Genomic DNA, 27,732 nt, shown 5'->3' with positions numbered 1-27,732 from the left:
TTGGATAAGATGAACATGAGTGAATCTCAAAGATGAGAATAGGTGAATTGGGCAGAAAAAGGCCAGGAGTAATTCAGACTCTTGCATTTTGGAAACAATTGAAGGAATGCCATCATTACTAGGAATCTAAAGTTTAGAGAATAAAGGCTTCAACGCAGAGAGACCCTCCTTACAACCTAAAATATAGCAGTGTTCTAATACTGATTACAGTGGTTTTAGTAACTGAATAAACATTTTGCTACTGGTTTAACGAAGCCTATTCCTAATTTACCAGATTAAAATTAAATTATAATCATTATGTTGTAGTTCAGCAGTTTCACGTGATGAGTTTCTAATATGTTCTGTATAACTCTTCTAAACAGATCTGTTTAACTTGAGTTTACTCTGATATTTTACAGGCCAGAGTGCTTTTTATAAAGTTAAAATGCACAAAATGATATTAAAACGCAAAATCAGGCAGCACCTATTAGAGAGAAACAGATGTTTCAGAATAGACAGAAAATGATAGTCTTGCTGTAATTGATGGAATTCCTTTTTTACTTAGCACTGCATAAAGTTGACTTCTAATTTTTGACATTTAAGTTGTGACTTTAAATAGCACTTGAGTGTGCGAAATGACTGCATTGCTCATTCAACATTTAGGTAGCTTCTAAATTAACATCCCAAACCCAATTTCAACAAAAATGTATGGTCACAAAGTTACAGACATGCTTCATATTCATCTACAAAAAGGCTAACCTTTTCACTCACCTTTATATTTAGCTAATTGGACACTTAAATCTATGTTTACCTTTCTAATAGTCTTAACTCACACCAAGTTTTATTTATCCATCAGCTGTTTGCTCACTGATTTACTCTGGTTTCCAGTAAAGCAGTGCCTCAATTTTAAATTTGCTCCATGATTTTCCCCTCTTGATCTCTAATTCTCCGAAACATCACAATCCTGACCTCCTTAGCGCTAAGTTTTACTTATGCCATCATTGGTGGCTCAGCTATTAGCTGCAAAGGCCTTAACCTTTGGGATTCTTTCCCGAAACCCCTCTATCTCTCTTTTCTCCTTTAGTCACCCCTTGCAATCTCCTTGACCAAGATTTTGGTCATCTGCCTTAATATCTCTTTATGTTGCTTGGTGTTTGGTGTTGTTAGGTAACACTACCACTGAATTGTCTTTGGATGTTTTACCACTTGAAAGGCATCATATGAATACAAGCTATTGTTGTTGAAATGAAACATAACCCCTTCCTGTTGATGGCTATAATGACCTTCTCATGTAATGAACTATATTTTAAAATTGTTGCCATGCTCCTCCTCCTCAGGGTATCATGCCCATGAAGGTTGCCTCAAAATCTAGTGTTGTCTTGTTGCCTTTGCTACCACTTCCTTAAAGGATGGGTCAGTTTGGGCTGAAACCTTGATGCCGATTATCAGTAACAACTCAATGAACTGTAAGGTAATTCATTTTGGTAGGAAGAATCTGGATAGGCAATATAAAATAAAGGGTATAATCCTAAAGGATGTGCAGGACTGGAGGGACAAGGGCGTATATGTGCATACGTCATTGAAGGTGGCAGGTAGAGGGAGCAGCTCATAGAGCATACAGTATCCTCGTCTTTATTATTTGGGGCATAGAATACGAGAGTGAGGAAGTTTTCTGAAGTTGTATAGGAAATTAGTTGAGCTGGAGTATTGTATACAGTTCTGAGCATTACATCTTAGGAAGGATGTGAACACAATGGAGCAAGTTTTTCAAAAATGGTTCCAAGGATGAGGAACTTCAGTCCTGAACATAGATTGGAGAAGTTGATTGCTTTCGTTGGAGAGTGGAACAGGTGTTTGGATAGACGTGTCCAAAATCATGAGGGCGTTAGATGGGGTAGTTCGGGAAAAGCTCTTCCTCCTCGCAAAAGGTTGAAGATTGAGAGGGCGCAGACTTAGTGATTTGCAAAAGAAGCAAATGTGATGTGAGAAAAAGTTTTCCATACGAGTGGTTTGAATCTGAAATGTACTACCTGGAACTGTGGTGGAGGCAAGTTCAATTGAGACATTCAAGAAGGTTTTGGATGATTTTTGAATAGGAAGATTGTGCAGGGTTATGGAGAAAAGGCATAAGAATGACACTAAGTCCTAATGCTCGTTCAGAGAGCTGATGCAGACATGATGAGCCAAATGGCCATCTGCATCATAACAACCCTGTAATCCCATGGATATTTCTAGGACAGAGCTACTAGCAAAATTAAATAACAATGTACAATAATTAGTCCCAAACTAGGGTTAATACATAGTGCTTGTAATCAGATGATGGATCATTAAATGAGATGTTCTCAACCTGACTTACTCCTCCCCTTCCCTGCTGCTTGTTTTTCCATTGAGCAAATCCTACTGTTTGCAGTTGAAGATGGAACTGGGGGCCCATTGAAAAGTGATGAAAGATAACAAATTTTAGTTAGCATTTTGTGGAGTGATTCATGAGGCGTTTGCATATTTTAGGGGAAGAAAATAGTGAGTCAAGTTAACCAACGTTAAATACAACATGAATAATAATTGTTCATTCGGAGTATTGCATTGTAATTGAAGCTGTGATTAAAAATGACATTGTTACTGATTTTATTTTTCACAGGGGGAAAAGTCCAGCGCAGGCAGAATTATGTTATTTGAACAAAGCTAAATGGCTGGAAATGTATGGTGTGGACATGCACACTGTCAAGGTAATCTTAGAAAATATCTTTATATATCTATATTTATGGAGCATCTGATACATAACTCTCATCTGTAATATTCCCTCTTTCCTAGGGAAGAGATGGTTATGAATATTCTCTTGGCTTGACACCAACAGGCATATTGATCTTTGAAGGATCAAACAAAATTGGCCTGTTCTTTTGGTAAAGAATTTTTTATTTATTACATTTTCATATTTGAAAACACGCTAAGAAATGGTTCAAGTTTTCTGAACACCTTTTCATATCATCATGCAGGCCCAAAATTACTCAGTTGGATTTCAAAAAGAACAAACTAACACTTGTTGTTGTGGAGGATGATGAACAGGTGAGCAGCACATCTGATGGAATTCAAGACAGATGTAGAGATTCTGGGCAGGACTATGACAATAGAAGGTCAATCACAGTGTTGCTTCCTGAACCTGACTGTATTGAATCCAGTCCAGGTTAACTTTTATTTCTGACAATGTATGAGAGTCCTAAAGAGGACTGTTTTCAATGGCATATGGTCATTTCCCACAATCCATAGGCTACCACACAAAATTGCCCTTTTCATTCAAAGTAACTTTCATTTTTGTTAAATTCAATTTCTTCAATTCCATGTTTGAAACTTACTTTGAGTTTGTTACATACTCTGATGGGCAACTTCTTGGGTTCACTGCCAGTCTAAGAGTCTACCTTTACTGAGTGGTTAGCACTGCAGCCTCACAGTGCCAGGGACCTGGATTTAATTCCAGCCTCAGGTGGCCGTGTGGATTTTTTACATCCTCTTCTTGTCTGCATGCCTTTCCTCTGGGTGCTCAGGTTTCCTTCTATAGTCTACAGATGTGCGGGTTAGGTTGATTGACCATGCTAAATTGCACCTTAATGTCAGAGGGATTAGCAGGTTAAATATGTGGGGTTACGGGGTTAGGACGTGGATGGGATGTTGTTGGTGCAGACTGGATGGGCTGAATGCATCCATCTGCGTTGTAGGGATTCCATGATTGATTCACCTCCCAGTGCTTGCTTATATAATAATCCAGACCTGTAATTAAAACATCCCCTTGTGATCTGGATGGATGCTCATTTTCTGCAGCTGTATTTCTTTTTTCCTTCTGTAGGTGAACCAAATGAAACAAGCATTGAGTCTAAGCTGCTTTCTTCCCATCACATGAACATATAGAATAATAGTTATGATCAGATCATTATTTTCATTAATGTTGTTTATGTAATAATCTAGGTCAATGGACAAGCTTTTCTACTCCTTTTAATTTTGTTTGATTTAAAGCGAATTTTCTAATTTTTTTATTCCTGTAATCTGCCCTCCCTACGGTCCTTCGACTGCCTGATCACCATTGTAGCATTTCCATTTTAAGCATAGGACCACTTTTCTATCAGTGGTGCCCCAGCCCCTATCTTGTATCTTTTCATGAACAAATATTAAAGGGCTCCCAAATATAATCGGCGTGTGATATTTTTCAAATGCTCAGACAAGCTATTGTTCAGTTTCAGTGAAACCAACCTTTCAAAAACTGAAATACATTGTGTGGAGAAATAATCCAAAATCAGAAAACATGACACCCTGCAAGGTTGTGGTGCTATTCTACAAATGATTTGTCAGGAGTACATACTGAAGTAAATAAAATGCTGAGTCATCTATAGGCAGAAAATAATCTCATACCTCAGTCACTGGGAGTGTAGTTGTTGGCTTGTGGGTTTCTAAAGCAAACCAATAAATAATATTTGGAAGGATCTATTGGCTTTAATGGCACAGATTTTGTGCTCAGTGACAAACGAGTAGTGTTGGCTGCTCATGCTGTTGTTCGTTCATATACCTGTCCACAGACTTCTGTGGCCTTTTGTACTAGAAGTTACGGTATATCTCTTTAACATATTAGATTGAAAAATCCTTACTGAGACATGCAGGCTCTGAACCAGGATGTATAATTTAGAATTGTTAATTCAATTCCAGATCATGTTCAAGAATCAAAATAATGACATAGAAGAAGATGGAAATCAGAGAGAGAGAATTCCACACAACATTTTATTTTAATTTTTAAAATCTCCAACAGTAATTGTGAGACCCCACACTTGTACAGAAATGCAGTTTAGCATGAATAAAGACTTATCATGCTGTGAAAAAATAAAATCACTTGCACTTGAATAGATCAATCCTGACATGTCTGACATGTTTAGTGAGTGGCCAGTGGGTAGGTAGAGCAACCTGATGCATTTCATGCAGTGATTTCCTTGATCAGATATTATTAGAGCAAAGCTCCTGAAGGAGCAGGACAACTTGGACAGCAAATTTCCGATTTATTTATTTAATTGTGCATATTGTAGAAGTTGCTATCCAATTTACCCATTAAAGACAGTGAGTGCTATCAGTATCTTATTTATTAGAAGTGTATATTTTATTAAAATTACCTTTTTTGAAACGTCTCTTAATTTTTCCACCTTGATCAAAGGGTAGAGAACAGGAGCACACATTTGTTTTCCGGTTAGATAACTCCAAAGCATGTAAACACTTATGGAGATGTGCCGTGGAGAATCATGCATTTTTCAGACTACGAGCTCCTACCCAAAATAAAGAGGGACGATCAGATTTCATGCGCCTGGGATCTCGCTTTAGATTTAGGTATCACTTTTACAATTTGATTTTGTGGTTTGCTTAGTTCTACTTGTTTAAATACTATTTATGTAACAGCAAACCAATATTTGTTCCAGTGGTAGAACTGAATATGAAGCAACACACAAAAGTAGACTGCGCCGGAGGAGTACATTCGAAAGGCGCCCGAGCAAACGGTATCCCTCGCGACGGCATTCCACAATTAAAGGTATTAATTGTGTGTTATGGATTTTTAAAAATACTTCACTTGTGTTTTCGAAGTATATCGCTGTCAGCAATGGACATTTGTAGATTAGATGCCACCTGGATTTACACCATGTAAAGCAATGTATCCTTATCCAGTACTCCAGCTTGGAGGGTCTGGAGTAACTGCCTGGAAGTGTGGTGGAGGCAAGTTCAACTGAGGTATTCAAGAAGGCATTAGATGAGGACTTAACTAGAAACAATGTGCAGGCATATGGAGAAAAGTCAGGGGAATGACACTTACGCCATAATGCTTGTTTGGAGAGCCAGTGCAGACATATTGGACCAAATGACAGCCTCCTGCATCGTAACAATTCTATGACACCAAGATTGGTGGAACGGCAAATTGTGCGGAGGGTGTGGAGAGTCTGCAGAAGGATCTAGATAGGCTGGGCAAATGGGCCAGGAACTGGCAAATGGAATTTAATGTTGGCAAATGTGAGGTTGTCCACTTTGGTAGGAATAATGGTAGGAATGACTATTACTTACGTGGCGAAAAACTGCAGCAGGCGACGGTGCAGAGGGACCTCGGGGTCCTTGTGCATGAGTCGCAAAAACCCAGCCTGCAGGTGCAGCAGGTGGTCAGGAAGGCGAATGGGATGCTGGCCTTCATAGCGAGGGGGATTGAATATAAAAGTAGGGAGGTCTTGCTGCAGCTGTATAGGGCACTGGTGAGGCCGCAGCTGGAGTACTGTGTGCAGTTTTGGTCGCCGCACTTATGCAAGGATATTTTGGCCTTGGAGGGAGTGCAGAGGAGGTTTACTAGGCTGATACCGGAGTTGAGGGGGTTGAACTATGAGGAGCGGCTGAATAAACTAGGCTTGTACTCGTTAAAGTTTAGAAGAATGAGGGGAGATCTCATTGAGACATATAAGATGAATGGGATGGATAGGATAGAGGTGGAGAGGCTCTTCCCGCTCAGAAAGGACAGTAGGACTAGAGGGCACAGCCTCAAGATAAAGGGGGGGCAGTTTAGAACGGAGTTGAGGAGGAACTTCTTCACTCAAAGGGTGGTGAATCTCTGGAATTCTCTGCCCGTTGAAGTGGTGGAGGCTGCCTCGCTAAATATATTTAAGACGCGGGTTGATAGGTTTTTGATAGGCAAGGGGATTAAGGGTTATGGGGAGAGGGCGGGAATGTGTAACTGAGACACGACAAATCAGCCATGATCTTACTGAATGGCGGGGCAGGCTCGAGGGGCTAGATGGCCTACTCCTGCTCCTATTTCTTATGTTCTTATGATCCTGTGACCCCTGTGAAAATCCTATTCTGCACCATTGCCTTGATTTTCAACTTCCATTTCTTTTGGATTAGGGATTAAAATTTGCAAGACTGGAGGAAATTGTATCCTGTGTGTTAATGCCTACTTAGAATTGAATTGAAATTACCTGCTTTCTTGTGAACCGAAGAGAGATACTATCCTTTTCCCATATCAATTTTTCTTACTGATATCCTCAGCTAAATGCTTTTGGGAGAGAAATTTATTCAAATTGCTCTAGGCAGACTACATTCATTCCCCAGGGTAGGCAGCAACGCTGGCCACTTGCTACCTGTGACTTGAGTGGGTTTCTTCAATTATTTTGGTAGAGGTACTATTCAGATGGCAACCTTTGGTGCTGTCAATTCCTAGGGGATCAGTGTAAGCCTGTGCAGTGTCATCAAAGTGGCACTTGTGAACAGATTTATTTGCCATTGTCTCTTTGTTTCATTACTCAATTGTAAGTGACCTACTCAGTGCCCATTTTAGGTTAAATTTGGATTATGGAATGCAGCCATTCGATGGATAAATACACTGAATTATCAAAGGAACCTTGGGCGGACAGAATTTCATGTTATCAGTTTGACTGATATCAAACTTAGGAAATAGGCAATAAAGACAGAGTCTAATCCACTGTTGTCCAATCTTTCATATTCAGCAGGTTTTTAACTTTCTAAAATGTTCCAAACTTGGGGACTGTGAATTATTATCATTATCATTTTCATAAGATTTTGCTGATGGAATGCTGTTTGCTGATTTTTTTTAAGTATTCTTTTGGGGTAAAGGGAAAAACCTTCAAGAGATTCTTTATATCCTTCAGAAAAATGTTAAGACAGGTTTTCACTGCAGGAACATTGCTTGTTTTCTGTCCCTGGTTTATTTCAAACTAAACTTCTTCATGATATATGTTTGAGTCTCTAAAGTAAATCAATTTAATGTAAAAGCAGTCTGGAGAAATAGGAAGTGAACTGAGTTTGACTAATTCAGTCATCATAATTTTGGGAGTACATAAGAAATAGGAGCAGGAGTAGGCCATCCGGCCCCCCGAGCCCGCCCCGCCATTCAACAAGATCATGGCTGATCTGTCGTGGCTCAGTTCCACTTTCCGGCCCTCTCCCCATAACCCTTAATCTCCTCTGTTATCAAAAACCCATCAACCCGCTTCTTGAAAATATTTAGCGAGGCAGCCTCCACCACTTCAACGGGCAGAGAATTCCAGAGATTCACCACCCTTTGAGTGAAGAAGTTCCTCCTCAACTCCGTTCTAAAACGCCCCCCCTTTATCTTGAGGCTGTGCCCCCTAGTCCTACTGTCTTTTCTGAGCGGGAAGAGTCTCTCCACCTCTATCCTATCCATCCCATTCATCATCTTATACGTCTCAATGAGATCTCCCCTCGTTCTTCTAAACTCCAACGAGTACAAGCCTAGTTTATTCAGCCTCTCCTCATAGCTCAACCCCCTCAACTCCGGTATCAGCCTAGTAAACCTCCTCTGCACTCCCTCCAAGGCCAAAATATCTTTGCGCAGGTGCGGCGCCCAAAACCGCACACAGTACTCCAGCTGCGGCCTCACCAATGCCCTATACAGCTGCAGCAAGACCTCCCTACTTTTATATTCAATCCCCTTCATTATGAAGGCCAGCATCCCATTCGCCTTCCTGACCACCTGCTGCACCTGCAAGCTGGGTTTTTGCGACTCATGCACAAGGACCTCGAGGTCCCTCTGCACCGTCGCCTGCTGCAGTTTTTCGCCACGTAAGTAATAGTCCTTCCTACCATTTTTCCTACCAAAGTGGACAACCTCACACTTGCCAACATTAAATTCCATTTGCCATTTCCTGGCCCATTCGCCCAGCCTATCTAGATCCTTCTGCAGACTCTCCACACCCTCCACACAATTTGCCGTTCCCCCAATCTTGGTGTCATCCGCAAATTTCGACACCCTACACTCGGTTCCCTCCTCCAGATCATCTATATAAATGGTAAAAAGCTGAGGCCCCAGCACCGACCCCTGGGGCACTCCACTAGTCACCATCCGCCAATCCGAATAGCACCCGTTGACCCCCACTCTCTGCCTCCTATTTGACAACCAATCCTCTATCCACGCTAATACCTTACCCCCAACTCCAAGTCCCCTGACCTTCTGCAATAACCTCTTGTGAGGTACTTTGTCAAACGCCTTCTGAAAATCCAGAAAGACCACATCCACCGGCTCTCCTCTATCCACCGCCCTAGACACATCCTCATAGAACTCCAGTAAATTTGTCAGACACGATTTCCCTTTAATGAAACCGTGCTGCGTCTGCTCTATCAAGCAATTCCCTTCAAGATGCCTCGCAATTTCCTCCTTAATGACGGATTCTAACATTTTACCTACCACAGACGTTAAACTAACCGGCCTATAATTCCCTGCCTTTTGCCTGGCACCCTTCTTAAACAACGGCGTAACATTAGCCGTTTTCCAATCTTCCGGCACTTCCCCGGAATCCAGCGTAGATTTAACATGTATGTGTGTTAGGGGAGGGAGAAGAGTAGCTCACTAATATGCAATAATTTGTTCATTCCTTACAGGTTCAAACCCAGTGAAATATGGACACGCCAGGTTTGAATTTTTTTCTATCAATATTAAGGAGCATGAATGTTTACCGGAAACTGTTAACTCTTGACAAATCATTTCCTCAGCAATCGTCTACAATTTGCAAAGTGGTTAGATCAATAATACAGTTGGGAAGATATAAAGTGAACAAAATTTAACATTTGTAACAATTGTCAATTATTGCACATTAGTGAAAACATTTTAGAACATAAATCTAGAAGGAATAAATTACAATTAACATACAAGAATGTGAAGAGAGACCCTGGTGTAAGTGTTGGCTGGAAATACAAAGTTAGGTGGGACAGCTAGCTGTGAGGAGCATATCAGAAGTGCAAAGAGATATAAACAGGTTAAGTGATTGGGCTACAAGGTGGTAGATGAAATATAATGAATGGAAGTGTGAGGCTATTCACTTTGCTATTGAGAATAAAGAAGCAGAATCTTTTTTCAAAGGCTTAAAATTTTTAAATGTTGATGATCACAGAGACTTGGGTGTTCTTGCACAAAAAACACAAAGTTAACATATATTTACAATCAGCAATTAAGAAGGTAAGTGGAGTGTTGATCTTCAGTGCAAGGGATTGAAATGCAAGAATAGAGAGATCTTGTGACATTTTCATAGGATTACACAGAATATAGGGCACAGAAACAGGCCATTCATCCCAATCAGTTAATGCCTGTGTTTCTGCTTGATTCGAGCCTCCTCATCATTTTTCATTTAAATCTATCAATGTAAATATCCATTTTCTTCTCCCTCAAATGCTCATCTAACTTCCACCTAAATGCATCAATGTGATTTGTTTCAGCCACTAACTGTGGTAGTGACATCCACATTCTCACCACACTTGGAGCAAAATTCTGAATTCCCTATTGGATTTGTTGGAATAGGAACGATCCTGTCCTCACTTATGAGCTCTGTAGCAGCCTCCTCGAACTTGGTGAGGTCAATGATCTCTGCTTTCCCTTTCCCAGCATGGGCTTACTCTCACTTATTGTGTGCAAATTAGATCTGTATGAGGACAAAGGAAGAGCTGTAATGAGAGGAAATGGCAAGAAGTCTGACAACACCAGGTTTAAGTCCAATTGGTTGGACTTAAACCTGGTGTTGTCAGACTTCTTACTGTGTTTACCCCAGTCCAATGCCAGCATCTCCACATCGTGAGAGGAAATGGAGCAGAGTGGGGTGGAATGCTTGTCTCCAGTGTGTAGTGATGCCTCCCCAGAATGGACAGAGATTAGAGTTGGAGCAACATGATAGATGGAATGGTGGTATTGTGAAAGTCTTGTTGAGTGAGTGTTGATACATATAGAAAATAGCCACTTGACTACATGATGCTGAGCTGAGAGTTTGATAGTGGAGGGAGCTGAGAGAAGACTTACCCTGGTGGAATGGGTGAAATCGTTTATCTGCTTACTGCACTGAATGGTGTTTCCTTGGCAGGTGACAGCTGTGATGACCTGGGCAGCGCTGTCCAAGGCCAGGCCAGAGAGGTGAGGTTGGTGTGCATCTTTGGGCTGTCCCTGGAGTAGAGAGCATGCCAGTGGGCCCATATTCTCTAAATACAGGCCTCAAGGATCCTGGCGCTAAAAGCCAGTGCTGCCTTCTTTTTGAGGCTGCTAGCCCTTTGTTCTGGATATATGAAGAGAGTTGGGTTGAAGAGAATGATATGAGTGTGCAAAACCAATATTTAGATTTGGCACCAGGATCTTCAAATCTGTCGTGTGAGGGCAGGCGGATGAATTATCTGCCAGGGAAGTCGGAGTAGCGCTCGTCTGTCCATAATTAATGAGGTTCCAAGTGTGGGATCCTGCTATTCTGGTCAGCGGGAGCTGGAGCTGCCACAGAAAGGGGAGAATTCCACCCATTGTCTCTGTAGCCACTCTATCAAAAACCTTCAGAATTTTAAAGACCTCTGCTCAATTAACCCTCAGCCTTTGTTTTTCAAGAGGGGACACCATGCTGTCATACACACCCATGCATTTCAGATATCATCCTTGTAACTCTACTCCAGTGCCTCTAAATCCTTTTTATAATATGGCAAATCAGAACTGCACATAGTACTCTGAAGTGTGATCTAATCAAGGTTATGTTGATACATGTTCAGCATAACATCTCAACTTTTCAATTCTGGCCCTCGAGAAACAGAGCCTAGCGCTTGGTTTGTTATTGTTTTTTAATATGCTTACCTGCAGGTGAGCTGTTGACGATTCGTGTATTTTTAATCTGTTTTACTTTGTTCCTCTTCCCCATCTAGACTTGCAGCTCCCTATTCCTCCTCCTGAAACGCATTGTCCAGTTTTATCTATGTTGAAGTTAATTTGCCAAATGTTTACCCCATTCTGCATGTTCATTAATATCCTGCTACAAATTGTTGCAGCCTTCCTGAACATTAACTATCTGCCCCTTCCTGCTCCCCCATCTCTCCAAATTGGTGTCATGCACAAACTTTAAAATTCTGTTTTGAGAGTCCAAATCTGTAATGTAAATGGTGATCATGACATGGCAATGCCACCATTGGACTGGGTGGGCACAGTAAGAAGTCTCTCAACACCAGGTTAAAATCCAATAAGTTTATTTGGAATCATGAGCTTTAGGAGTGCTGCTCTTTCAGGCCAATCACCTGATGAAGGAACAGTGCTCCAAAAGCTCGTGATTCCAAGTAAACCTGTTAGACTTTAACCTGGTGTTGTAAGACTTCTAAATTGTGATCAGCACTAATTCTTATGGAATACCATTTCACAACTTCTGACATTCTGACTGCCTATCTTTATTTACCATTCTCTGCTCTCTGTTCTGCCATGAATGCCTTGACTCCGTATTTTCCAACCTTATTCATTATTCTATTATGGGGCACCTTATCAAAGGCCTTAAGGCATTACCATTGTCTACTTTCTCTGCTACCTCCTCAAAATACTCAGTCAAGCAGGATTTTTTAAAAATCTGTGATTGATTATCATGTTTCTCATTTCTGGATGTTTTTCTATTCATCTTTTTAGTAAGGATTCCATCATTTTTCCTACCACCACTGGTAAGCTGGCTTGTTGAGAATTCCTTGGACATGTTTTTCACCCCTTCTTAAGTATAGGAATTACCTTAGCTATCTGCCAGTCCTCTTTTTTTTTGCTAATGAATTATTATTTGGGACTAGTAATGCCTCTGTATCTCTTCCCTTGATTCTTTTAAAATAGGTGGATGCAATCCAGCAAGATTTCATAATCTTTGATTTTGTTTAGTTTAGAATACCCTTTTTATTTTAAAAGCACTTGTCTCATTGCTCACCTCATCCATCAGTTCTAACTCCCTGGTAAATAGCAAATCAAAATAATTAGTTAATATTTCTGCTAATGTTACCTCTGGTATCTTTAGTTGTGCTGTTCTTATCACAGCCTTCCTTTTTTTTATTAATGTGCCTGTAAAATATTTTACTATTTTGTTTCATGTTCTTTGATAATGTAATTTCATGGGGTCCTCTTTGCTTCCTATATTTTTTCAATGTTTTTCCTGATCTCTTTGTATTTTCTCTCATTATGCACTCCTCTGCTATCTATGCACTTAATGTACACCTCTTCCAAACCTTCAATTTCCCCTTTGTCTTTATTCATCCATGGATTTACATTAGAGTTTAATTTGTTCTTTCCTTTGAGCAGAATGTATTTTCCCTACACTCTGTTGAACACCATTTTAAATGTTTTCCATTGTTGTTTTGCAGTTTTTTCCAATGTAGTTGCGCATTTTATTTTTCAAGTTATATTCTCAGCCCCTCAAAATCAGAGACTAGATTTTTACATAGTGCCCCCACACCAGGGTTGAGGGGGGCAATGTAAAATAGGAAGGATGCTCAGCTCACTCACTCCCCACCAGCCCCTGAGCTCACCCCCATAACATCGTGGGTGAAATTTTACGTTCTGGTGAGGAAGGATGGAATTTTCTGGTCCCGCCAAAATCAACAGATGTTTGAATGGCTCAGCACATCTGCTTTCGGAGACCCTACCACAGTGGGACCAGAAAATCCAGTTCTTGATCTGGTGGTGGGTGGGAAAGTCAACGTGATTCTCACCAGGCAGTGGGATAGCTGAAAATGTGCAATCTTCAGTTCAGCTTATTAATTATGCATCCCCAGGGTGTTTGGTGAATCTTGTGGTGGAGTGGGCAGAAGGTTGTGTCCCCCATTCCCTGTCATGTCCTCATGAGGTCAAAGGTCTTGGTGGCACATTTAAAAGGCATCTGAATCTTAGAATCATAGAATCCCTACAGTGCAGAAGGAGGCCATTTGCACCGATAACGATCCCTGCAACCGCAAACAATTAGCCTCCTAATCCCTCTAATTTACACATCCTGGGACACTAAGGGGCAATTTAGCCTGGCCAATGCACTTAACACTCTCATTTTTGGACTGTGGGAGAAAACAGGAACATCCAGAGGAAATCCACACAGATACAGGGAAAACATGCAAACTTCACCAGCCAGTGACCCAAGCCAGGAATTGAAGTCAGGTCCCTGAAGCTGTGAGGCAGCAGTGCTAACCACTGTGCCACCATGCTGCCCAATGTCTAGGCAGACATTGACTCAATGCAGGCCCCGAGTCCTTGCAGCCGTAGCTTGTAATGGAGAAGCTGGCAGGTGTGAGGAGGACCTCCTTTCCGTTGAAGGGTGAAGTCTCACTGTGAACAATAAAGCTTATCCGCAGCATATTACGGCAGCAGGACTAGCTTCCATGGAACAATTTAGCTTTCAGGTAACTTCCCTTCTGGACAGGCTGTGGGGGTGCAAGTGGAATAAGCCTCTGCACCAGCCCACCCAAAATGCAGTGCCAGCATTTTTTATTCAGTTAATTGGTTTTCATCATGCTGAGGTCCTCCTCTATCATCATCTTAAAACATTATGTTGTGAACACTATTGGCTTGATGTTCCCCTATCTTGACTACTCTGGTTCATTCTTCATTGTTAAATCCAGTAACATATTTTCCATTATTGCTTTTTTACATATTGGGTTAGAATGAAGTCCTATATACATTGTAGGAACTCTGTTTCCTTGTCTCCTTCCTCCAATTAGCATCTGAGTAGGTAAAATCCCCCATGAGTAAAATCATCAATTCTTTTCTCATTTGTGTGCAATTTTGTTTCCTTTGTCTCCCTTCTATCTTTAGAGGATCTGTAGACCACACCTATTACTTTGATTTATCCTTCATAATCTCTCATTTGGAAATCTGATGCCTGTACCTGGTCTGGCACGCATGTATCTCCAGACCCATAACAATGTAGTTGACTCTTAATTGCCCTCTGAAATGACCTGGCAAGCTACTTAGTTCAAGGGCAAATAGGTATGGGCAACAAATGCTGGCCTTGCTGGTGACGTCTACGTCCCATAAAAGAAAGAAAATGCATGTTTTTTTTTCTGTAACAATGTCTCAGTAATCTCTATTCTATCTTTCCTATGACCCCAATACATGATTGTCTCCAGGTCCACTTTTTATCATGAACACTGTTGTACAGGCATTTTGACTCATTTTTAAGTGGATTTCTTTCTTCTTCATATTTACTCACCTTTTTGGACCTCTGTTCTATATCTTATTTATTCGCTCACCATCACTGTCCTCCCTTCCTTATTCTTTCCGATATTGTCCTGCGATGTTTCATTTATGTGCAGGCTGTTTACATACATGTAGATGTTATATATTCTATAGGGCCTTGATAAAACCACAATTAGAGTACTGTATGCATTTTGGTCTCTGAATCTAGCGAAGGATATACTTGCCTTGGAGGTGGTACAACGAAGGTTCATAAGTTTGTTTCCCAAGTTGAGAAAGTTATACAATGAGGAGGAAGAAGTAAATTTATTCTAGAATTTCTGGGGTTTAGAAGAATGAGAGGTGATTTCATTGAAACATACATGATTCCAAAGTGGCTTGACAGGATAGACACAGAGGTTGTTTCTCATGGCTGGGGAATCTAGAGTACAGGGATGCAATGATAAGGAACTGGTAATTTAGGATTGAGATGAGAAATTTCTTCATTGGGGTTTGTCAATCTTTGGAATTCTGTACCCGAGAGTATGTTGGATGTTCCTTCATTATTCAAGGCTAGGATAGATATATTTTTGATCTCTCAGTAATCATGGATATGGAGTGTGGGCGGAAAGTGGATTTGAAGCACAAAATCAGCCATGATCATATCCACAGGCTTGAGGGGTAATAAGATCTATTCCTGCTCCTATTACTTCTGCCCGTATTTACCATGTCTGAAGCAAGTGGTAAAATCGTTTAAAAGCTAATATATCACTAGAATGCCTCCTCAGATTATCAGAATAGAAGGTTTTGCAGTGCGTTGGTACTCTCTGCTTGAATATTGTTTGTTTGATTGACATGCCACAAATGCCATACACTTCTATCAGAATGGGTACAGAAAAGAACAGCAAGACTGATCCCGAGTGTTTATTGTGTAGAGACCAGAGCAACTTAAACCTTACAATCTGAGAAAAAGGCTTTTTGGGGTGAATTCTTTGAAGTATATGAAGGGGGGTAATTTTCAGGCCTCGTCACGCCTGGTGCAGATTGCACCAATCCCAGAAAATTGTGTGCTGGTCTAAAATTAAGTTTTGCACCCATGATAAATGATTCGCAATCATCCCGGTCCCTTTCTGATGGCATAAACTAAATTGTGCCCAGAAAGGGCAAGAGGGAGATTAGCATATTTAAAGTAGCATTTGTTTGACACCTCTAGTAGTTACCGGAATCTTCTGAGCCTTGTGAGCCCAATGAGTATAATTACTGATCCCCACTTGCAGGGACAAGGCTTGATGGCCGTGGGACTCGGGCAGTCAAGGACATGGCAGGATAGTGTGCCTCTGCCAGTGCGACTGGACAGTGCCAGTTGGGAACCAGTGACAAGATGGTGGGGCCTAAGGGGAGTGTGGGCTATGACATGGGGGTGATGTATGGGGGGCTGTGCAGAGGGAATCATGAAGGGGTCATAAAGGGGGACCTACTAGGAGGGCCAGATGCCGCAATCAGTGTCAGGAAGAGGGTGGGGAAACATGCCACCAATGGGGGGTGGTGTCCTAATACCTATGGGGGGAAGGAGAAGCCCTTTGCACTGTAAGACTGGGGTGTCCTTCCAAAATGGTGCCTGATCACTTTGCAGCCAGGCTCGCAGGTGTGTTTAGGTCCTGCCTCACCCAGAACAGGTGTAAAGCTCACCACTCTCCCAAAAAACAACTAAGTTTGGGGCACTTGGGTCTGGTCTGTGCTGAACAGGCTGGTACAGATTGCTTCTGTTTTCTTGCCATTGTGACATTTTTGAGAGAATCGTGACTGAAATCTTTCACTATCTCTGTGATAAAGCCAGATCATTAGCTCAACATAGCTGCTATAGAATAGAAAAAAGGTATTGTAAGGCACACAAGTATTTAAAACTCCTACATTGAGTTACGTGTTTGATAGAAAAGGATATTTACTGTCTGCATTTTATCCATTATTTTACTGATTTTAAATTAAGTGATAGAAAATGTTAAAGAAAGTAGGCCAATCTGCGATAGGAATGGTTCAGACCTAAACAATAAAATCTTTCTTTTCACAATATGTTGTAGACTTGCAGCAATTTCTATTTTTTTTAATTCTTCAAATGATTGAGTTTGTTTTATTTCCAATGCTTTTAATGATGTAACCTATTTTCTGATTTCCTTTTGCCTCTTTTCGACAGTTCACAGAACAGTGCTGGAATTTGTGGATACCAGGTAATTAGTGTTATTGGAAGATAAGTAAACATAATATTCTACTGGCTATTATGCAACTGCAAGTAATATTGGTCATCAGGAAATGCTAGTAATCGTTCCCTTGAATGTCTGTTTTTAGACTCCATATATGTGCAACATCCCTCCTGTACAGCAACACTGGCATTCCAGTAACGTAAGGTAAGTAGGTTCTACATCCTAAAGATTACTTAATAAAATTGGTGGATTTTACTTTTATCAGTGGCTTACTGTGTTCCTGGCCATCAACTGGGATCAGCTGCTTGGGTGTGCAATGTATCAGAATTATTTGAAATGAACTGAACTGAACTGATGGTTAAAGATGACTTAGTTAAAATTATCAAATTTAGAACAGCATGATGTATATTTTTTAATGTGGTAGATCGGCACCAGAGCAAAGTTCAATTTGGATTTAACTTCTTATTGGATTGAATTGAATAGTAATACTTGTTGAATTATCAGTCCTTCAATGCCACCAGTATTAAATATATTGTACACCAAAGAACAGCTGTAATAAATTAATCAATTGTCATTTAAACAAAATTAGACCAAGCCTTTCCTTTTTGCTGAGAGTCAAACTGTTGAATGTGATTTGCTGATCAATTGCTTTCTTTTTATGTAATAAAATTATTTTATTTAAGGGTGTTCCTTTCTTTGAAAAAAAAATGAAACCTCGCATTTCCTTTGCTGGGAACCATCTCTGCTGTACTGCTATTCACAATCACATGGTGGAGGGCGATTTCAGTTTCTGTGGGCTGTAACTGGAAGCTGTTTGGTGGAGGGAAATATTTGTTGGTAGAGTACCTTAACTTAATTTTACAACCATCCTTCCTAATGGCTCCAGTACTGTGTGCGTGCGTTTGTTGGCATACCTTGTTGAGCATGGGAAGCTCCATCTTTAAACCACGTATTTGGTTTTAAACCAAGTAGCAGTTTTCAACTCTTGATCTTGAGGCTAACTTAAGATCTGCAAAAGTACGCTAAACGGAGGGGATGTGTTTCAATAGTTGTCTCAGAGCCTTTGAAATAAATGATTAGGTTTGGAAGTAGTGTATTCGAAAGAAACTGTGTGTGTGGAATTTGAGAGTTTCAAGCCTTTGGGAAGGAATGTTTATTATAAGCTAAATTCTGCATGTCCCTTGTAGTGCTCTATAATATAACCTCATTCTACAAATTTCTCAATGCATGACATTGTATTCTTGCGCCTTGTGACTTTTCTTTGCACTGATTTGGTAGCAATGTTAAAAGCTGGTGACTGTACCACTAGTATTACTAAAACAGTAGAAATTACATCTTAACCATCATTTCCATTTTGTGTTTCTGTCTTCAATCATTTGCTCTCTCTCTCTCACTGCTCCATCCATCCCCATCATGCATGTCATTTACAGTTTTTCAGTAACCATTGACTTGATATCCATATATATATATATATGTTGTGTAAAATCTCATCTCACTAACTGCTCACTGTGCACATGGTACAGGCCATCGCCCCATGATGACAGGCACAAATATTACAACCGGACACCATCGCAGGAAGGAAATGGCAGAAACGCAAGATATGTTCAAGAGCAGAATATGAAGAACATGGGAGGGAGGAAGCATAGTGTTGACCAAGATAAACTCATGACTACACTTTGAAAAAAATGGCAAAATGTTCATCCGATCTGATGATTCTGAACCCCATTCCATTCAAGTTGCAATCCAGACTTGGGAAGAAAATATATTAAAGGGGGGAAAAACCTGGGCAACTGCATTTTTTAAGCTTTCTGCACAATTTTCTCTAGCCATCTCTGCATACTTTAAAGATGCAAATCACTTTGGTGTGTTACATTGCAACTTTTCAGTATTTCCATGAAATCTTTGCAAGACAAAATTGGCTGTCCTGGATTTTGTTTGATACGTCATGCAGGGCTAACAGATTTTTTTTGCTTAAGTAGTAAAGGCAGATCTGCTAGAAAATACATCTTTGAGCAGGAAATGTAATTGCCAAAGTTGAGATGTTCTTGAAGTGGTGAGAGCTTGCAGTTTTGTGTAAAATCTGATTACGTACAGGGGGTGCTGGTGGATTCTGTCATTATACAAATAGTGATTAGGGTATCCATATTGTACTTGTCAGATTTCTTGCCTTGTTTCTAGAAGATATTATCTGAAAGTGCATATTGAGAGCTCAGTATCTGTTGCTCTGTAAATAGATGAATCAAAAAGCATATGTTGTGGTAAAATGGTGTAAGCTGTGTCTTGCTGCAAATCTTTCGATATTGCAAATCATTCAGTTTATTCTGATTAATGCTGAATTAGGCCTCCATTCATCAAACCGTCATTAGAAAGTTTCTTTTTATACGTTTCACGCATCCTCTTTTCCACCGTTCTTCTGAAGCCTTGCCATGTAACTCACCATATTCCTGTCAGAAAGGGGAGGAACTTGCAGTTTCACTTTCTACCAGCACCACTTTGTTGCCAGCTGAAAGTAGTTGCACAAGAGACGATCTGGAATGACTTAAAATATGAAAATAAAATGGGGCCCCTCAATGGTTCCAAGAACAAATGTATGTGAGTGATAGTAATAAGCCATATCGACCAGGAAGGTTCCAAATTCAATCTGTGATGCATAAGCTGATTTCTGCTTAAGGGATTGGTGGGGAGGGTGGTGTGCTAAGCCTCAGTACCTCCATCCTACCAATTTCTATTAATTCTCAATATGCATTGATCTTTGCTAAAAGCATGGGTGAGAACAGAATTAAGCTCAACTCTGATGCCTTCTTCTATTTCTTGTTGATATATGCTGTAATGACTGACATGAAGGATTGCCACCACTTGGGCATTTGCTCAGATGTTGGCTTCTGTGACATGAGCCATCACTTTCAGGAAGGCAGAATAGACAAGGGAAAAACAGTAGGAGACGGGGAATTATCTGAGCAAGAATGCAAACTCTATTGTGTTTCCTATTGGAACTTTGGGGTCTGGGAGCTGACAATATGGAGAATTAAGAGTGGCGACTTACATGATGGTACTCGATTGCACTGCGCTTTTGAAATCAGCTGGTTTAATTAACATTTATTTAACAAACAGTTGAAATCTAAAAGTCATGCCATAAGGCCAGCTGATTGAGTGTAATCTAGTACAAATCATGTGCCTGGTACAAATCATCTTTGTTTTTTCCTAGAAGAAAGAAGCACTGAGTTATATTTTTAATCTTTTTAGAGCTCATCTATTTTGATGTGGACTGGTTGTTGAATACACATTTGATGAAATTCTGGTGGCTTAAAATATCCTGTTTATTTTGTTGTAATTTTGAAGTAGAATATTCAACGATAGGGATCCACTGGCACTTGCATTCCCTGTAAGATCTAGTTCAATTGTGTTATTAGCTGCTTCATACTTGTTGAAGCTAATAGAAGTTGCTCAAAGAACAAAATTAGATAAATTGATTTGCTAAGAGCATGATAACTAATAATATTTAAGTGATTTTACTGCAACAGGCAAAATAAGTCCTTTTTCTTCTTAAAAGGAAGCATTTTGCAAGCCTTTTAATTTGCATATGGGTATTTATACAGGCAAACTATTCTGAATGCTTGTTGCTAAACCTTTTCTGTAATGTCATCTTGAGTATAAAGTCATTTCTCAAAAGCTTTAAATAAAATTTTCTTCCCTTCCATCCCAACAAGCAGTCCTGTGCTACATGATGACTATTTGGTGAGCAAAATAAATGAATTTACCCATCACTAAGTACTTGTCAGACTTGATAACCTTTGGTGTTTTGGATTGGAACAGTTTGACAAAACAATCTTGCATTCTTTCATTCAATCTTCAATATGTAAAAAGCTGTAAATATATAAATATATGTACAGTTAAAAAAAAATCAACTTGTAATTTTGCTGTAAAGAATTAACATGCTTTATTGTGACCAGCATCCTCATTTTATTATTCCTTGAAGGTAAAGTAAATTTCTCACCATTTCCACCCCCCCACCCCACTGCAGAATGTTGAGTAGATGAGATTCAATACAATGCCTATTGTGTGGATGTTGCACAAGTTGTGGATCAGCACAATGACTGTGGGTTTTTTCCTCCTCTTCCTTGCATTTATGTATATTTAGAATACTATTTCATAATATTCACCTGAGCTCATGGTCATTTTAGCCAGCTGAGATTACCTTGACCCTTCTGTAATTGACTGTTACTCTTCCTCTTCCTAACAGTCCCTTTTTCTTTCTAAGACTTTTACAAACTGAAGAGGAAGTGAACCCAGCTATTTTTTAAATTGTGCCACTTAACTCCTGAATGCAACTTTTTTAATATTCAAATCATCAACTTGTGGGCAAGTTTATCAAAACTGTACAATAATCATAAATACTACCTTAATCTACATTTAACTGCTGTTTATTGTATGTGCTGGGTAGAAATATCTTAAGAATTGCTCCAAACATGTCTTCTGGGCTTTTATGACTCGTTTCTGCTGAATGTGGATGATAGTGAGTCACTGATAATTATGTAACTGCTACATAGGTCCTTGAATTGATTACTCTGAGATATTGGAAGGGTTTTTTAAAAATAGGTATTTTGTATAATTGTGAACTTAGACCACAGAGATCAAGAAAGTGTATACATATGCCTAGCAATTAAAATACATGATGAGTTATGTGCGATGATAAAGTGGCAGTACTGAGGTATGCAGTTGAGGATCTCAAAGTGATCAAAGCCGTCTGCAAATTTTAGCAGTCGTTCATCCAAAACTCCAGACAATTAGTTTAACATTTACATCCCTAAAATACACTAACAATATGCTATTTTGAGGATAAACAAAGTCCTCCAGGGCATTGTTCTTTTGTTCTTCATTTCCATTCCAACAAGCAGCTTTCAGTCTATGCAGTATGCTGACCATCTTGTAAGAGATTAACTTGCAGTTCATTTTCTAAATAGCATCACTGATGAAGATCAAAACATTTGCCCCTCCTGGTTCTTATTCTTCCCTGCCCCTTTAACAACCCCCCGCCCCCAACCAAAATTTCACAGAAATTATTTCAGTATCCCCTCTTTACTAAAAATGAGCACACCAAATATAGCCACTTACTTCATTTACATCAAGGTTATGAAATATGGTGAAAAACTGCTCAGTTTTGTTTTTAATTAAAAACTACAGTGCAGCAGATTCCTGGAGCTGGGGTAGTAGGTGGGTGATGGTCGTTTTGCCATTATACACTTTAACTTTGCTTCCTAATCTTCTGATGCACATATATATATTTCTATCTTTGATTTTTCCAAACAGTAAGCCAAGAAATCTCTTAACTATCTGCATGCAATCTCTTCCCTATTGTGAGGCTGGCTTCCAAGTACAGCAACGTTGATGTCCCCTATAAGTGTTTTGACAACCTGTTGTTATCAGAACAGAAGAGAACAAAAACCATGAGGGCATTACAAGTAGATGTGAGATCACGTATTCAGATTCAAATTCAGCAACAGTGGAACATTTCAACACCAATCTTAATTTCAATGCCATAGTCATTTGAAAATACATAAACCAAAGTTCAAGCACTATCTCCTGTACAATGCCACTCAGGTGTAGAAAGCCACACCACAAGTGACATTAAATGAAGCTTGGAAGAAGAAAAAAAGGATAATATGTCTACTTATTCATGAGGGTAACAATAATTGGGCACAAAACTTGTCCACCGAGTGCATGTTTCACTCTTGTCAGATCATAGAGTCCCTACAGTGCAGAAGGATGCCATTCAGCCCATCAAGTCTGCACTAACTCTCTGACAGAGCACCCCACCCAGGCCCAAATATTTACCCCACTAATCCCTCAAACCTACGAATCTTGGCACACTAAGGGGCAATTTAGCATAGTCAATCTGTCTACCTTGCATATCTTTGGATTGTGATAGGAAACCAAGTTTGGAATTGAACCCAGATATCTGACATTGTGAGGCAGCAGTATTGCCATTTGTATTGATCTATGCAAGATGCGCAAATGATAGTTGTTGGAATTTGGAGATGATGAGGATTTTCTTTTAAATTGTCTTTTTCTTACGTTAAATCAAACTTCTCCATCTATCAAATAAGTTTGAAAGTTTGTTTTTTGGAAATAATTATGAAGTACAGTACTGCAAAGTTAGAGGGCATAGATTTAAGGTGAGAGGGAAGAGATACAAAAGTGTCCAGAGGGGCAGTTTTTTCAGAGGGTGGTGAGTGTCTGGAACAAGCTGCCAGAGGTAGTAGTAGAGGCAGGTGCAATTTTATTTTTGAAAAAGCATTTAGATAGTTACATGGGTAGATAGGTATAGAGGGATATGGGCCAAATGCAGGCAATTGGGATTAGCTTAGGGGTTTTAAAAAAACAATAAATGCGGCATGGACAAGTTGGGCCGAAGGGCCTGTTTCCATGTTGTAAACCTCTATGACTCTAATTATAACATAGCTGCTGCTGCCATCAGCAATACTGCAATGCTACAATATTATTTTGCACAGATCTTAAACTTTGTTCTTTAAACTTCAAGCTTGGCACTAAAATTGGGCCAACATCCTGACCTGTGCATAGACTCGCTGGCAAGCCCTTTTACAAAAGGAGGTGGACCAGTTTCCTGCAGGTAGGGAAGACCAGAAATTCCATCAATCCCTTTTCAGAAGAAGGCAGGTTAGGGGGAAAAATAATGAGTGTCTCTGGGATGAGATTTTGATTACAACAACTATGCAAAGATATGTGGCACAGTGGTTAGCACTGCTGCTTCACAGCTCCAGGGACCTGGGTTCAATTCCCTGCTTGTGTCAGTGTCTCTGTGGAGTTTGCGCATTTTCCTCGTGTCTGCTTGGGTTTCCTCCAGATGCTCCGGTTTCCTCCCACAGTTCAAAGATGTGCAGATTAGGTTGATTGGCCATGCTAAAATTGCCCCTTACTGTCCTGAGATGCGTAGGTTAGAGTGATTAGTGGATAAATATGTAGGGATAAGGGGATAGGCCTGGGTTGGATTGTGGTCCGTGTAGACTCCATGAGCCTAATGGCCTCTTTCTGCACTATAGGGATTTTATGAAATTCAATGAAATAAGCATTTTACATGGAAAGTATAATTTCTCCTCCATTTTCTTTGCAGTTCAAGTACTGCAAATAAAAGGACAGTGATGTGATTTTTCTCCACTTTGAACATGCACAGAATTTCTGACAAATAGAACCTAATTTTAGATAAATGGGGTCAGGATTCTTTATGCTGGATCTCTGCCCCTCTGACCTTGCCATAATTTCAGACAGATGACAGAGATGGTGCACACCTTATCATTACTATCTCACTTTGTGCTCAGCAACAGAACTGTGTATTCAATTTTGCTAGTCTGTAAAATGACACATTTTTTTTAGGAGATGGCACACACTTTAAAAGGATTTGCAGAAGATTATTTATGAACTGAATTGGATTTTTCTTTATTTTATTCCTGGCATTGACTTCATGATCTATCTTAGTCCCCGATTCTCTTGGACTTTCCAAAGAAGGCACAGTGGCCCAGATCTTCCACACAGTGGTAATCATTGTCAGGTTGCCATCACCTTTCTGCATCATTATGTAGCTCTACATTACTGGCCAGGTCTTCTGAGCGTGGTTCCTTGAGAAATGCAGAGCCTGCATTCCATCGGAGAACTCTATCACAGCACAGGGGTGACGGGGCACACATCCTTTTTACGGCCCTAGCTCTTGTGAGGTAAGTTTAAATGTCCAGTGAATGGGTAGGGCATTTAAGTTAGTAAGGTGGCAGGTATGGTGGGATAGTCAGGTCAGGGGCTAGTCAGGTCGAGTGGGGGGTGTAATTGTGTGCTGGCACAATTGGGTATGAAGGGGTAGTTGACTCTGGCAGGGAACAGTTGCATTGGGGGGGAGATGGTTAAGGGGAGGGCGTTGGTGCCAACATTTGTGATTGGGAGTTCAATTCTGTAGTTACGCAGACATTAGACCAGGATCTAAATTTTTCGGATTGCAGCGGTGCCATCCCCAACAGGCCCTGTGACCTACAGACCTCATTTCCCCGGTCCATGATCCCTGCTGTCCCAGTCCTGGGACACCTGCCACTTGCCTGTTCTCGGGGTCTGAGACTCGAGCTGCAATTTTCTCCAATATTGACAAACATTGGTGTTGGGTGGGAAAAGCAGCATTGAGGCTGCAGATGGCAATGGTGGTTTTTTCCGCCATATGGTTCAGCACTTAAAAAACAAAACTTGAAGTTACGGGTGCTGCAATGGCCATATTGCTGACAGTTCATGTGAGGAAGGCTGGGTAAAGGTCAAAGTTCAATCTTGAGTGGGAAGGATGTTTATTGTAGGGGAGGAGCTCTATAATGGCTCTCTGCCAACTAAAGTGTTGACATGGACCACATCCCTGCTGACTTCAGCAGTGCCAACGCAATTGTGCACTCTAACGAGAGTTAATTGGTAGAAAGCTGGACTCATTTGTGAGACATTCCCTCCTTGGAGAGCTGCCAGCTAATCATATTGGCTGGGCTCTGACATCCCTCCAGATACAGCGCTGCAGTGACCGCAAGAGGCTGACCAGCTTCTGATTTGCCTGCCTTACCATCCCTGCCATCAAATCAGACACTCAGTGATTCAGGTATTATTTTTAAAGACCACCCCAGCACACAATGAGCACACCAGGAATCAATCTTCAACAAGGTGCACCGCTTGTCACTACCCTCTCCCCAGGTGCTGCATCGCATCCAAACTGCCCTGAGCGTCCTGCTCACCAAGTGCATGCCTTCTGAGACTAGCCATGCTACATGCTGTTCTGAGTTTACTGTGCTGTGGATGGAGTTTTTGAAGTAGGAGTGATGTTTCTGGTGTATGGGCCTGATTGCAAAAGGTCATGAATGTAGCCCGATCCACCATGCAAACCAGCGTTCCATCCATTGACTCTGTCTACACTTCCCACTGCCTCAGCAAAACAGCCAGCATAATTAAGAACGCTAAGCACCCTGGACATTCTCTCTTCCACCTTCTCCCTTCAGGAAAAAGATGCAAAAACTTGAGGTCATGTCCTAGACTTTCGAATGCACCTACCTTGCATTAAGTTGATATTTCTCTACAACCCTAGCTATGACTGTAACATTACATTCTGCGCACTCTCGTTTCCTGCTCAATGAATGGTATGTTTTGCAGAGTGTGCAAGAAAGAATACTTTTCACTGTATACTAATACATGACAATAAATCAATTGATAATTATATGACACATCACTCCCTTACTTGACATTGTCTGAATGCGCGTTTAAGTCTGATTTTATCCCATTCAACTCTTGATAGAGCACACGTGACATTGACACTGCTGAAGCTGACAGAGATGTGTTCCATGTCGACTCTTCAGTTGGCATTCAGAATGGCATTATGGTGGAGTACCACCCCCCTGCCCCTACCCCCCCCACCCCAATAATCCCCCTTCCCACCCAAGATTGAAACTTTGATTTTTATCCCAGTCTTCCCCACTTGAACTGTCACCAACCCACCAGACTAAAAATTGAGGCTGGAATGCAAATTGCTCTTATGTGTCCACTTAATTGAGCAAGGGGTGGGCTTCCTGTCTGAGGCCTTGCCACCCCAGGTTAAAATCACAACCAGGTTGAGGCAGGTGGGGAGAATCCAATCCATGCAGTTTTGCCCCTCAGAACGTACAGGGTGACCTAGGATTTTTCTGCCTTGACATTTCCAGGGTGCCTATCCAGGCTCTTGCATCAGAATCTCTGACCCTAGCCCAAGTTGGAAACATTTGCGAAGTGTGCCAGGGAGCAGGAGACACTTCAGCCCCTCAAACTTGTTTTTCCATTCAGTGAGAGCATGGCTGATCTGTATTGTTACTCTAGCCACTTGCCTTGGCTCTATCTCCTTTAATATTCTTGACTATTGTAAATCTGTGATCAACAGTTACCTATTGCTTTTATTAGGAAAAGGTCTGCAACAATGCTTGTAAAGATTGCACATCACAACAGAAGTCTTCAATGAGTTTTGTCACATTCAATATGATTCACAGTTGAGGCACAGATGCTAGTCTAACAAATGGTATAAAGGTCATAATTGCCATGAACATGTATATAGTGGGCACATGCTGAACTACTACTGGCAACATCAGTAAAATTCCCCAATCAATTGTATAATTGTGGATAAATCAAATCAAATCAAAAATTAATTGTTTGATAAAAGTGTAAGCTCATAGCTCAATCAATAGTGCACTCACCTCTTGGACATAAGGTTCCAGACCCATTCCAGGACTCAAACACATAAATCAAGGCTGATACACCAATGCAGCAAACATGCATGTTGCAACATCAGAGTTGCTAGTTTTGATGACACATTAAAACGAGAACAGAGCTGCCTTCTGAGATGAACATAAAAGATCCCATGGCACTGTTACAAAAAAGAGCAGGGGGAATTACCTCTGGTGTCCTGGCCAATATTTATGCTTCAATAAACATCACAGAAAACAGACTGTCACAGGTTGTTATTGCATGCTACTTGTAAGCTTGCTGACAACAAATTGGCTAATGCATTTCCCACATTACAGGGGTGACTATGCTTCAAAAAACTACTATATAGGCTGA

The 27,732-nt window shown here is 40.6% G+C and overlaps 1 protein-coding gene across 1 annotated transcript in view; it reads left to right on the top strand.

The window, feature by feature from the left end:
- epb41l4b (erythrocyte membrane protein band 4.1 like 4B) overlaps positions 1-21,979 on the top strand; it is a 178,916-nt gene extending 156,937 nt beyond the window's left edge. Inside the window, exons 8-16 of the mRNA XM_080208697.1 lie at positions 2,618-2,705; positions 2,791-2,879; positions 2,973-3,042; positions 5,165-5,334; positions 5,424-5,533; positions 9,397-9,427; positions 17,121-17,154; positions 17,273-17,331; positions 18,651-21,979. Coding sequence (XP_080064823.1) covers positions 2,618-2,705; positions 2,791-2,879; positions 2,973-3,042; positions 5,165-5,334; positions 5,424-5,533; positions 9,397-9,427; positions 17,121-17,154; positions 17,273-17,331; positions 18,651-18,807 — 808 coding nt within the window. The 3' untranslated portion in view covers positions 18,808-21,979. The remainder of the gene's footprint in view (positions 1-2,617; positions 2,706-2,790; positions 2,880-2,972; positions 3,043-5,164; positions 5,335-5,423; positions 5,534-9,396; positions 9,428-17,120; positions 17,155-17,272; positions 17,332-18,650) is intronic.
- The last annotated feature ends 5,753 nt before the right edge of the window (positions 21,980-27,732 follow it).

The sequence above is a fragment of the Carcharhinus amblyrhynchos genome, chromosome 2, assembly GCF_965287045.1.
Source record: "Carcharhinus amblyrhynchos chromosome 2, sCarAmb.v2.hapA, whole genome shotgun sequence".
NCBI lineage: Eukaryota > Metazoa > Chordata > Chondrichthyes > Carcharhiniformes > Carcharhinidae > Carcharhinus > Carcharhinus amblyrhynchos.
The sequence above is the reverse complement of the archived record's forward strand: the minus strand, read 5'-3'. Positions and strand labels throughout refer to the sequence as shown.